General features: G+C 45.8%; 1 protein-coding gene across 1 annotated transcript in view; it reads right to left on the bottom strand.

Moving 5' to 3' along the window:
• Positions 1–300: 300 nt before the first annotated feature.
• SAG (S-antigen visual arrestin) overlaps positions 301–13438 on the bottom strand; it is a 139760-nt gene continuing 126622 nt past the window's right edge. Inside the window, exon 15 of the mRNA XM_086943847.1 lies at positions 301–2524. Coding sequence (XP_086799973.1) covers positions 2416–2524 — 109 coding nt within the window. The 3' untranslated portion in view covers positions 301–2415. The remainder of the gene's footprint in view (positions 2525–13438) is intronic.

Below are 13438 nucleotides of genomic sequence, written 5' to 3' on the forward strand. Positions count from 1 at the left end.
TGCGTCCAGGTGCCAGAAAAGGTATTTATGTTTCTCCTGTCTGTGGAAAAGCAAGAGAGAGAAATAGGGAGGGTGTTGCACAACTGCGAGGCAGGTATAATCGTGCAAAGTACCCTCCAGCTCCAAAGTCCAATATCCTATTTAAAAACCCCTGCCCTGCTTGTTGGTTTAGACCATGATGAAATATGTAACATTGAGGCCTTAAACATGCAACAAAGGCAGTGAGATTGTAGAGAAAGCACCTATATTTGATCTTCTTGAACGTCAGCAGAAGAAAAGGCCACACCATGAGTCATAGTCAGCTCTTTATTGGGGGTTGAGGTGAAATCAAAGCCTGGGCTTGGGAAGGAGACAGTGCGCACACACCCATCATCGGACACTGCTCGTTTGAAGGACTGGGATGTACACCGTCAGGATTCCTTAATAACTGTAGTGGTGTCACTAATATCCAAGAATCCACTCCCCGGCACCCGTAAGCCCTGGGAACTGTATCTAATGGGTGATTCTTCTCCCACATGGGCCAAGCGTTCCTAGGCAATAGAGTTCTGGAAAAATGTAGAGGTACATCCCTCTTAGTATCTATTATCTGCCATTTTTTCTTATCAACTTTTATAATTTATCCTTCACATTCACTTCCCTCTGTCATTAAATCGCCATATCTCTTTCGATTCCTCCACCCACCATCTCCACCATCTTCAACTCTTTCTCATCGTTCGACCTGTCCTTCATCGCTATCCCTTTCTCTCTGCTTCTACTTGAGCTCTATCACCTACTCTAGGTCTTTCCAACTTCCAGTTTCTTCCTCCCCGACACTATGGTTACACATGCTTTATCACACTTTCTTTTACGCTAACCACTCCCTTCCTTCCACCAGCCTTTATAAGGAGGTTATACCCATTCAACATATCTTCCACCCTCTACCCTGTAAACCTTCACCATGCACCGGCTTACCCACTCTCAAATCTATCATCTACAAGCCAATGGTCATCTCTGTGACGGGGGCTCCATTGAGGGAAAATTTACAGCCCGGTCCGTCCGTGTCTAAATGAGACAGGCAGACTGAGTTTTCGAAGACACAGTAAGTACCCTGTCAGCCAAACTCTAAGTTGGTTATGTCCTATATTTGATTTAGTTAGCCACACCTTTGGTGACATTATCATATCATTCTATTGACCCTGTGGGATCAAGATCCACAGGTTTAAAAAATCCACTATATGTCCTTCTAATGTGACCCCTACTCCCCTTCCAGTCTCTGTCTACCCTTCCCCATCATATCTTTCTTCTACCATATCTATTCACTACTGTACGCTCTACTATTTCCTCGCCTTCAAATATCTCTAGACTCCCATCCTCTCTTAAGGATCTCAGAACCTTCTTCTGTGAAACTTGGTTTCCTTCGGCCCACTGAAGGACACACGATTTTCATGCTGCAAAAAAACATGGCCGCAGTAAAGAAGGAGAAAGTGAGAGAGAGGGAGATGGACTGGAATCACGTTGGTGGGGTAGGGAGAAAGTGGGGAAATGGAAACCAAGTAAGAATAGAAGGGTGATGAGAGAAGAACAGAAGTAGAAGAGAAAGAGAAAAAGAAAAAGACAAAGAAAAAGAAAAAGGAGAAAAAAGGGTATTTGGGTGAAAACAATTGGAGAGCAGCAAGGGGAAGAGAAATAACGTAGAGTCAAGGTAAAAGAATGGAGAAACAAATGGTGGGAAAGGAAGCCAGAGTTATCATAACAGCAACATAGAGAAGGAAAGAGAATAGGAACTCTACTGAAAATTACTGGAGCAGAGAGAAGTGAAAGGGAACTCAAATAAGAATAACTCGAGACTAGAGTAAATTAAGCAAAAGGGAGTAGAAGTACTAATATAGTGAGAATAGAGAAAGTAGTAGAAAGTGCTCGGGACTGAGAATATCTGGATTGTAGCAAGGAAGTAAACTGAGAGCTCCTCAGTGAGAAAACGGCACGGTAAAGGAAAGACAAATGTGAATATGGTAGAGCGAGATGAGGAAAACGGACTCAAGAGAGGATCATGGAAGAGTAGTCGAGAGTGGACTGCAAGTCTTTTTGACTTGCAAGTCTCAGAAACTAAACCTAACCTGACCTTTCCCTTGCTCATTTTGCCCTAAAGATCTACTTAATAACTCTCCTGGCTACTTCCAGTATCACAAGAATTTGCCTCTATCTTCACAAATGTCTCCTGACCCAAGTCTTCCTGAAGGAGGGATTCTGCATAAACAACAATATAAGGTTAACTGAAGGCCTCTACAGACTGTTCATATCTAAGACACTGTTGTCCACTTATCTGGACACAGAGAGCAAATTTTTCTTTAAAGGAGTAGGCTTCTGGCTTGTCGCCTCCGCTCCCTGCGTCTGCTGGTTGGCGCCATAGGTTTCCCCGCAGCTCTGCATCGGCCTCTATTTATCATCATCATCCTCTTCATCCTTGTCTTTCTCATCTGGCTGAAGTTCATCTTTGAGCTGTCCCCGGGCAAATTCTTCGAATACCATGTCTCCGTCCTGTTCCCTGGCGATTGGGAAAAACAGATAGAGACTCACGCTCAGAGCCAAAAGCAACCCTCATTATTCACAAGATCCCTTTATTTGTAGCATTTTGTCCTCATAGACTGCGTTGAGAAGATTTCTGTCAGGGCCTTGAAAAATATGATGTTGTTACTGGTACAGGTATTTCAAGAGAAATCTAAGGGTTTGACATGGTAGTATCAACTAACACACAATGCACTTTACACACTTTTGACATACGTTTTCAATTTGCAATCATCAAGCTATAAGCTTCAATCAGGACTCAAATTGGAAGTCCAGTGAATTAAGGGGTGGATTTTCAAACATATTGGGCTGGGTTAGCATCACAAAAGTATCGCTAACCAGCACAACTTGTTTCGCGTTGGAAAGTACCCTACAAGTAACGCTAAGCAGCGCAAAGCATTGCTTTTTTACGCTACTTAGCGCCAAGGGGGGGTTGCATGGACGGTACATGGGCGTGCAACCACCTATGCTTTTTGATGCCAAACCCTATCTGCAAACAATTGTGGACAGGGTTTAGCATCAAAAGTTAATGGTATCTGAAAGGAAGCGTTAAGAGAAGTGTTTTCATTTCTCCTTCCTATTCCAGCAGCACACATACAAAGTGGGAAAAGCATTTGAACTTGTCTAGGCATAGTATTTTGTACAGGAAACGTTTTTTAGACTCACACACACACACACTAGCGCCATAGCACTAAGGTGTATGCCTGGTGCATGGCAGCTGAATGGGAGTAGGGAGGAGAGAGCCATACCTCTGTAGATATGGCGCTCTCCTGCTCCCTCCCTGTCGCGCAGCGCAGCATTTTTGGCAGCTGCGCGTCGTGACTTCTCTGAAAATCTGTCCCACAGTCTCTTGGTTTTAGGGTATGTCAGGCCCCTTCAAATGAAAGAATATTCATCGTAGTTCCGCATATGTGCAGGTTTTGATAGGAAGCCTTCAGTGCTGAGGGTACAGGTTAGGGCCCTACTAATCATGGTCCCTGAGATGTCAGGTGTGAAATAAGCACCCATTAGTTGTAAGTGGGCTTGTTAGAGTCCTTTCGCCAGTATCTCCCAAAGAAAGAGTTCCAGTAAGGCTCCTCTGATAGAGCTCAAAAGCAAGATAGGGTCAATCAAATGAGGGTCACTAGAGAGCTATTTACACCCACATCCATCCACCCACCCCTTTCTGCGGTATCCGTATGTATAAAAATGATTCTCACTGCTGCATTGGAGAGAGCTTTAAAAGAAACAACTTGACTACCCCATAATCCACAGGGCATGTGAAAGTGAAGAAAGAGCTTTATCATATGTAAATAGAACACGTTCTAGTGGAAGTCTGCAGTAGGAGGCTTCATCCATTGCACTGGCATGAATGTACAATAACGATGTTTGCCATGGCTTTTTCAAGAATCTTGGACAGGAAAATTTGCAAATCATAACAAATGCACCCAAAATATAAACATCCCATTTGCAAAGAGGGGTCAGTTATCAGAAAATCCATATTGAGCTATCATAGTTATGGCATCCATTTAAAAAACAAAACAGTAATTCCTCTCTACCTACAAGTGAAAGGCTATTGAGTCACAGTATCCAGAGGCACTGCTGTCTACTGTTTTCCATGTGTTCATATCCTCTATAACCTTTAGATTATCCGTCTCAGCAATGTATGATGAATGCCACAAGCATAAAAAGGCAGGCTTGGCAACTGAAAGAGTATTATCAGTCATATTAGCAATGTGACTTTTGAAAAAAGTGGCTAAGCAGTAAAAAATCTAAAAGAGAGCATCACTGTGCCAACCTTAGTAGGGAATCCTCTCTACCTCCTGCACCCTCAGGGGTGCGAGATCTCATCAGGAGCTGATTTCTGTACCTCCGGTAACAGCAGGGCAGAGGTTTCCTTACTACAATTCTGTTGCATTCGTTTATAAAACCAGCTCAGTCTTTTTCACAGCTATTAACTGAATATTTAACTGGATCAATCAATCAGGGAATTGTAAGCGCACTACTCACCTGTGAGGGTCTCAAGGCGCTGGGGAGGGAGAGGGGTGGAATCAGCAGTTCCGATCAGTCGAAGAGCCAGGTCTTGAGAGCCTTCTTGAGGGTTTTCAGGGAGGGGGCGCATCTGATATAGATCGAGAGCTCGTTCCAGGTCTTTGCTGCGTTTTAGAAGAAGGCTCTTCCCCCTCTGCTGGCCCTTTGGATGCGGTAGGTTTCCACTAGTGCGAGGTTGGTGGACCGTAGGTTTCTTTTGGGTATGTGGAAGGTGATTCTCTCGTTGAGGTATTGGGGTCCTGTATTGTAGAGGCATTTGTATGCATGAGTGAGTAGCTTGAAAGTGACTTTTTTCTCAATGGGGAGCCAGTGGAAGTTCCGTGCTCGTGACGGGGGATGCCAAGGACGAGTCTAGCTGCAGTGTTCTGGATTGTCTGGAGCTTACGGAGTAGAGACTAGTTGATGCCGGCGTGGAGGGCGTTTCCGTAGTCCAGTCTGCTTGTTATGAGTGCTTGGGTGACTGTCTTTCTTGACTCGGGGGGGATCCATTTGAAGGTTTTTCGGAGGATGCGGAGGGTGCTGAAGCAGCTGGACACGATGGCGTTGACCTGCTTGTTCATGGAGAGGGCGGAGTAGAGTACGATGCCGACGTTTCTGGCGTGGTCCACGGGGGTCAGGGACTTCCGAGGGCGGTGGGCCACCATGTGTTGTTCCATGCTGACGAAGTGGTTCAGAGTACGAGAACTTCTGTCTTCTCCGCGTTGAGCTTCAGGCAGCTGTTGCTTATCCAGGATGCAGCGTCCTGCATTCCTTCCTGGAAGTTGAGTCTGGTGGTGGTGGGGTCCTTGATGAGGGAGAGGATGAGCTGGGTGTTGTCGGCGTAGGATACTATGTTGAGGCCATGCTGCCTGATGATGGTGGCGAGGGGGGCCATGTAGATGCTGAAGAGGGTTGGGCTGAGCGATGATCCCTGGGGAACTCCACAGTTGATTTCCGTGGGTTCAGAGAGGAAGGGTGGCAGTCTGATTCTTTGGCTTCTGCCGGTGAGGAATGAGCGGATCCAGTCGAGGGTGGTACCTTGTATTCTGGCGTCACTTAGTCAGGTCGAGCAGGATCAGGGCTGCGGTGTGGTCTTGGTCAAGGAGGGTGCGGATATCGTCTGTGGCGGCAAGTAGGGCGGTTTTTGTGCTGTGGTTGCTGCGGAATCGTGATTGGGAGGGGTCGAGGATAGAGTTGTCTTCGATGAACCTTGTTAGCTGTGTGTTGACAGTCTTCTCAGCGACAGGTGAGGAGAGAGATGGGCCGGTAGTTATTCAGATCCGTGGGATCTGCTGAGGGTTTCTTAATCAGGGGTCTGACTTCTGCACATTTCCAGTCATTGGGGAAGGTGCCAGTCTTGAAGGTGGTTGCGGAGTCAGATGTTTGGTTGTTGAAGTTGTCTTTGAGGTTTTTGATTTTCAGGTGGAAGTAAGTTCCGAGCTTGTCACAGAGGTCCTGGGAGGGGGTGATGCCCATGGTTTTGCTGGGGGTTGGTGAATTCCTGGATGACGCTGAAGAGTTCCCTGGGGTTGCTGGCGAGGACTTTGTTGTGGATGAAGGTTTTTTTGGTGGTTCTGATGCGTTGGTGGTATGCTGTCATAGCGTTCTTGTAGGTGGCGTGGTTTTCGGGCATCTTGTTGTTTCTCCAGTTCTTCTCGAGGTGTCTGCAGGTGGGTCTGGCTTCTTGGAGGTTGGCGGTGAACCAGGTAGCTTTCCTGTGGCACTGTCTGTCAGAGTTGCGTAGCGGGCGAGCTCGTCTGCGCAGCTGTAGATCCAAGTGTGGAGTTCCCTGGCTGCGAGGTTGGCATTGGTTGTAGCTGTGGGGGTGTCGTGGTTGAGGGTGGAGTTGAGCTGCTTCTCCATGACTTTGCTCCAGTTCCTTTGTGGAGCGCGCGGTGCAGGTTTAGACGGCTTGGGTTTGTCGATGTGGAAGTGTACGCAGTGGTGGTCCGTCCATGAGGGTTGTGTGGTGTGGCTGAAGTGGCTGTTGTTTTCTCCTGCGAAGATGGGGTGGAGGGTGTGGCTTGCCATGTGGGTGGGCGTAGTGATGAGTTGTTTCAGTCCGATGTTGGCAAGGTTGTCCAGGTGGGTGGTAGAGTTGTGGTTGCTGGGGTTGTCGAGGTGGAAGTTCAGGTCTTTGATGAGTATGTAGTCCATGGAGGCGATGGTGTGGGGTTTGCTGAGGTCAGTCATGGTGGCGGCGAAGGGGGATTGAGGGCGGGGGGACTGTAGGCGAGTGTGCCGCAGAGAGTGGAGTTAGGGCTCGTCCGGACCTGGAAGGGCAGGTTTTCAGCGGCAGAGAAGGCGTCACTTGAGGTGGAAAGGTGGAGAGGCGGAGGGAGATTTTGTGTTTGATGGCGAGTCCTCCTCCCAGGTGGTTGGGTCGGTCCTTCCTCTGGATTTGGTATTCGTGCGGGATGCGATGGCGATGTCGGGCGGAGAAGGCGTTGGTCCAGGTTTCTGTAAAGAAACTGACGTCTGGTGAGAGTATGTCAAGGAGGTTCCAGATCTCTATGGCCTGTCTGTGCATGAAGCACACGTTGAGGAGGATGCCTCTCAGTGTGTCCGGGGTGTTGGCGGCGGGGGTGGTGGCGAAGGTCTGGCGGCAGTGGCAGCAGGAGAACTGGCCGTGGGTTGTGTTTGGCGTGGATTGCTGTCAGTTGTTGTTTCTTCCGGGGTTGAGTGTGAGGAGGGCAGCCGGGTTTGTAGCAGTGGATGCTGGGCGATCAAGGGCGCCGGTCATGGTCAGGTCGTGGATGGGTGCAGACAGGCTTGCCTTTGGCGCGCCTTAGGCGCACCCGCTGTGCGCATTCGCTGCGCGACAGCGCAGCACCACAATTAAATAGGGAAGGGAGGAGGTACGAGCAGCTGGGAGGCAAGAGCTGCAACCCGCAGGATAGCAGCAGAGAGGGTGCCCTTAGTGGTATTTTATCGCAGTCCATGACCTGATCCATTGAAAGGCCCCGCTTAACAACTATAGGCAACTAACCTCTCCTGTGCGCCCTTTTCCAAGTCCCATACTTCATTCTAGAGTAGAATGTATTTGCTCTTGCTCACTGCACTGCAGTCTTTACTTTCAGCTGCCATTTAATTGCTCCTATCAGCAATTAATGTGTCTCAGTAGAAGGCTCATTTTTTCCCCTGTGCCTTTAGAGGACATGTTACTAGTCTCTCTTCTACAACCAGGCAAGTCACTACATGCAAGGAAAACCCCAGGCTTTGTGGGACACATCTTTGAAATGGGTGAAGGGATAAAGTGGGTGGCCATAGATTTTCCCCCCGAAAGTCAGAAGTGCTAACAACACAAGTTTGGAATAAGATGTCAGTAAGCCCAGAATTCTCTTGAACAACAAAGGCAGAGTGAGCGCTCACCGTAGTGATATGATGACAGGAGGAGCGGAGCGGGAAATTTTATAATGAGCCATGACACCCACTGTTTACAGAAATATGACAGAGAGGGGCTGATAGCCTAGGAAAATACTGGATCAATGGATGATAATTCAATTAAGGTTCTGTAGGCTAGTCTAAATGTAAGAGAAAGAAAGAAACAGCTGTATGATACTATTGTTTGAGGGAACCATGGAATCTTTTGCACTGCTTGGAGATTTGTTGACCTAACACTTGACCTATAGAGGGTTGTCAGACTTCTCGAGGGACAGTCCTCAAGGTTATCTAGGTAGGAAAAGGCCTTATAGGCATTGACATTGTGCATTTCTATTTAACTAGAAATTGATTAAGAGACATGGAAGATGTGTCTACAGTAAGGAAGGAGAGGGATGTGGATTTATGATGTGAAAGAGAAAAAAAGGAGCTTTGCCTAGCATGCTGTAAAGAGTTAAAAAAGGAACCTGGAATTCAACTGGTGGCATGCATGTCATTGACTGGACGTACATACTAATGAGTGTGGGGACTTTACTTTACATGGATGATCAGGATTTGTCTATGATAATGAAAATAGTTTCTCACTGAAAATCACAGATAGTAAATGGCCAAGAAACATGCTATGGACAACTGTGATCAGATTGTGCTCATGGCATCATTAACCTACATGATTGCCTTGGATTAGATTACCATGAACAACCGTAGTAAAAAAACATCTTGGATATCCCTCCCATCATGACTGTGATCCACCAGAACAGTCCTTGCCCTTCACTTTCACCCTTATTCCCATGACTGCCAATAGGACCTCTGTATCGGCACCCTAAGCACACCATCCTCTCTACAGCATCTTCCCACTTCCTTTAGGGCTTGTGTCTTGAAGATATCCACCACATGATGAGGGTACTAGGCAGTAAGCCTCACTAGTTAACTTTCCACCTCACCGTCCCAGAACAACCCCATTTAGGACACCCGTACCCCAGTACAAGGTCCCCCCAGAATGCTCTCCCAGCGCTATCCTTCTCCCTACAAGACACATGCAGTTTTCCTCTCTAGTGTTTTCCTTTCCCCTGGAGGGCAGGCATTCCCGTTCCAATTCCCTCCTTCCTCCCTCATGAAATTCACCTAAAAAGGTAGAGCAATCCACATGGACAGTCTTGAGTAGACGGGTCCAGTAGACTAGCAGTGTCTAGGCATACAATGCCAATACCTGGCTTACGGTGGCCGCACCTAGGCATACAATGTCAATATCAGGGTTTTTAACTGCAGTACCTGACTGCATGCTCTCAACACTCCTGCTTCTGGTTCAGCGTTAATGAGATCGGGCAGCCTGTCTCTTAACTCCTTGCAGAAAGAGCCTAGCTTCAGCACCTCCTCTTTGACTCCAAAGGGGGAGTGGAGTGGTTGCTCTTGGAGATAGGGCAGAGAAAAGGCAGCATTTGATGTAGACGCGCTTAAGAGGCAAACCCTTAGAATGCGAAAACCCCCTTATATGACCTATACAGTGTCCTGCATTGCTTGGAGGTTGTTAGTAAGCATCAGTAGCACAGATGATGGAATATTTGAAAGCGTATTTGGCCAACAGTATCATTGAGAAATGGACGAACTTCAGAGGTAATTTAGAGAAGGCCTGAGCTTGATAGGCAAACAATATGTGTGACTTGTAGATATCAGTCTCAGCTGCCTAAAGTCCCATCCGTGCTAGCGTCCACAAGTGCTACTGCCAGGCCCTCACAGAGGCCAATGAGTGGGCCACATTAGTAGCCTGACATTCATAATAGTGAATGGGAACCTGAAAAAGTGGCTGTCATGAAACAGCTAGCTCAGCACTGTCTGATGGTGACCAATGATCCGATCCTCTCTTACGTCTCAGCTGTGGCTCTCCTTTTGAGCCTCTTTAAAGAAGAGCAGAGAGCTAGCAAACAAGCATCCATTATAGAGTAAGCTGAGGTGCAAGCCAGAGCTGGGTGCAGTAGGGGTGTTAAGGAAGGGACAATGTGTGTATCCAGCTTGGACATTATCCTTCAGACTGGAAAAAAAGCCTTCCCACACCCCTATGAAGAGGCTACAAATCATAAAATTATATTACTTCTTTTATCTTGCCTCAAATAAATTCAAGAGAACTAAACAAGAAATGTTTCCTTGGAAATGCAGAGGTCATTCATAGTGATTTCTTCCTATGCCCAAGCGCATCACTAAAAAAAGTATAATATTCGCTAAGGTAACCTTTTTTAAAGAAAATCAATTGTTTTATATAGTTCTGTACTCAACAGAAAAAAACAATGTTATTCTAAGATACACATACCCGGCAAAAACTGCTGGGTGATCCTGAGCAATGTATGAACAATTGGTTTTGGCGAGAGTGGACACATTTTTGCATATACAACTGGTAAATTTCAGTGGACTTTACGTTTTGCTTTGCAATCATAATGCACCCTCAAGTGACTTCTTTATAAGTCACAATTGACAACAAGAAGCGCATAAGTTCTTCATAGATAATACTTGGAGGGTTTGTAGGTTTCTTCTAGTTTTTGCATGTAATGTGAATCTGATGTATTTGTTTCACTTGTTTATTGTCAATAAAAAAATAACCAGTTGCAGAATTACTGTAGACTGCGCTCACTCACAAGGTCCTGAGGATGTGAACCAAGCCCTCTTTCCTGCTTCCTAGCTCTGTGTCCACATATATGGTTGGAAATCCAGATCTACTATTAGGAGAGATCTTTACAGAGTACTACATCACATCTATGAATCATGCCACTTAACCCTGCACATAGCTGAAAGCACGAAGGTCTAGCACCTGGAGAAGTATAATCTTGATCGCATGTGAGATATTTTAGGAGTGCATCCTAGTCATGCGTAGTCAGTATTTGAATATATTATGTGTAATTAAAGTCAATGAAGGGAGTGGAGTATTGCATATTTAAAGTATTCCACATTACATACTCATGTATAGAACATGAATAATAAAGGTTTATGTGACACTTACATATTAATGTGATAGGATAAGTTAACATAAATATGTAACCCAATTTGAGGTTATCAAATTTGAATGTGTGTAAACTAATGTTTAAACATTTATATGTGTAACAAGAATTTGTATTTAACCTTCAATGTAGAATGTGTGTACTTGTATTTTGTTTCCACCACAGGTATGGAGAGACAAAGCCTCATTAGGAAGCATAGAAAGGTTTTGTTTCTCTTCGATAGCAAAGTATGAGAAGATGAAGTTGGAAAGAAGAAGCACGGTAATGAGCAAGGAGACGAGTTCTCATGGAAGAGGAGAGGAATTACCAAGGACAAGCAAAGTTGTAACTTATCAATGTGGGAAAGGTGGTGAAAGTATCCAGTTGTGCCGAGCTATGGAAATACACCGGCAGAGATCACGTCGGATTGTCTACTCTGACTGCAATTTATATTTTATGCTGAACGAAGTGAGGGAAAGGAGAGTCATCTTAGGTTTTCACAGAGAGCAGACTCACGCTTCTGTTTGTGTGGCTTTATGCTACTTGACCCATGGTTGGAGTGCCTTTTACTGAAGACTCCTTTCAGATGTTGCCTTTACCCAATGCTCCTTAGTTTAGGGTTGCCCCTGTAAGGTAGTGTAGAGAAAGATAGTTTGCTCATGCTTATTGAGGAGGATCATCTGATTCAATTTAATACTCAATGCTTGTTCCTGATTGTTTGCATTCTCATCATAGAGCTAGTCTTCATGTTTGTATTATATAGGGTAAATCTCTTCAGAAGATTTGTACTTATGTGGTCTTTCTGTACTTTTATACGAATATGTTGAGATTTGTCTACATTGATTTCTTTATAAATTTATAAATGAACCCTATTAAACTCAGATTAAGGTGTCGAGTGGATTATTCTATGGTCACATTGGGTGCACTGTATTGAGATGTTGACAAGTGATAGTTTTCCTCCCGTTACCTCTCATACAGCTAGAAAGGTTGCCACTCTGGAGACAAATGTTTTAGTGGACCCAAACTCCAACACACCCAGCCACTTGACACTGCTGTGAGCTTCCTACTATCAGTAGCCTATCGCTGTTAAATGACTCCAGCATTGTGAGCTTCGCCAAGCACTCACAGATCTATAGTATATGGCTCCAGCAGCATAAGCTTCAACCAAAGCAGACTGGTGTATGCTATATGGCTCCAGTATTGTGAGCTACCCAGTGCTCACTGGTTTATGGTATACATCGCTTGCTGTGTCTTCACCCAATACTGGTCTAAAGTATACGGCCTTCACCCAATACTGATAATGTACGGTATTCGGCTCCATCAGCGTGAGCTCCACCCAACACTGACTGGGTTATGACATATGGCCCTCACTGTATGTACTTCCTTCCACAGCGTCTAGGAGTGCGATCTGACTGTGGCAGTGTGGGCTTCCTCAAGCAGTATATGATCTGTGTTATATAACTCAGGGAGTGTGCATGTCCTTCTTTGTTGCCCTGGCTCCAAGACTTAACACGTGGAGAAGTGTGGCTCGCCGATTAGAGGGGCAGACCCTGAGGCAGAGGTCTGGTCCGGACCAGGGTTCAATCCCCGTCGCGACAGGGTCTTGGGCTCAATGTCCTCGACCCGATAATTCTCACCTCAGTGCCTACTCTAATCATGGGTTCCACTCTGCAACTCTGGGCAATAGCTTGCTTAATCTACACACCAGCCCTAACAATGCTAGGATGCCTGGCTTCACCTTGGGGGTGCCCAGGAGTGGACACCTCACAGGAGCAGGCCAGGAAGGGTTCCACAGCGGTATTCGTACAGCGCTTAGAGACCCCTGGGTGATAGGCGCTACACAAATCCAAATTACATTTACATTTACAACAGTGTGAGGTTTCTCCAGCAGGCTGCACACTGTCTTACATCACTATAGCTGTGCGCGCTTCCTCCCCGCAATGCACTATCTGTGGTACGTGATCTCATTAGGTTGAATTTCCTCTAACCAGAATATCTCAGTGCAATATTATAACAGCACATGAGCTTCCTCTCAGCAGTGCTACAGCACACAAACCATGTCAGCTTTGTCCCAGAATTGTGCAGAATTAAAGGAGTTTGACTTTATTATTTATATTATTATTTGCCCATTAGTATGCACTTTCAACAAAGGAATCCTGACAATCTTTGAGCAAGCTTCCGCTTTTGGTACAGCTTGTAGAAGAAACAGTGGAAGTTAAAATGGAAACTTACCCGCCTTCCCAGCCACATCCATAATTAAATATTCGAGAGCAAGGAAAGAAGGGAACATACGTTAGTCATCCTGACTGTGTGTTTCACATTGTTTTTGATGATTACACAAACTGAGACAGACCTCCCCAGATGTGTTTATTGGTACAGACATGAGCTACCTGTGGTGATGTTGAACAGGAGCTGATAGAGCGTCTCTCTACAGTGGACAGACTGCCCCAGAACCTCTTAGGGTGTTTGTAATCAAACAGCATAGGTACCAAGGTGGTGTAATTTTAGCAAGGATAAGGATGACTGTTTAGGTTTGCATA

This window comes from Lissotriton vulgaris, chromosome 11, assembly GCF_964263255.1.
Source record: "Lissotriton vulgaris chromosome 11, aLisVul1.2, whole genome shotgun sequence".
Taxonomy (NCBI): Eukaryota; Metazoa; Chordata; class Amphibia; order Caudata; family Salamandridae; genus Lissotriton; species Lissotriton vulgaris.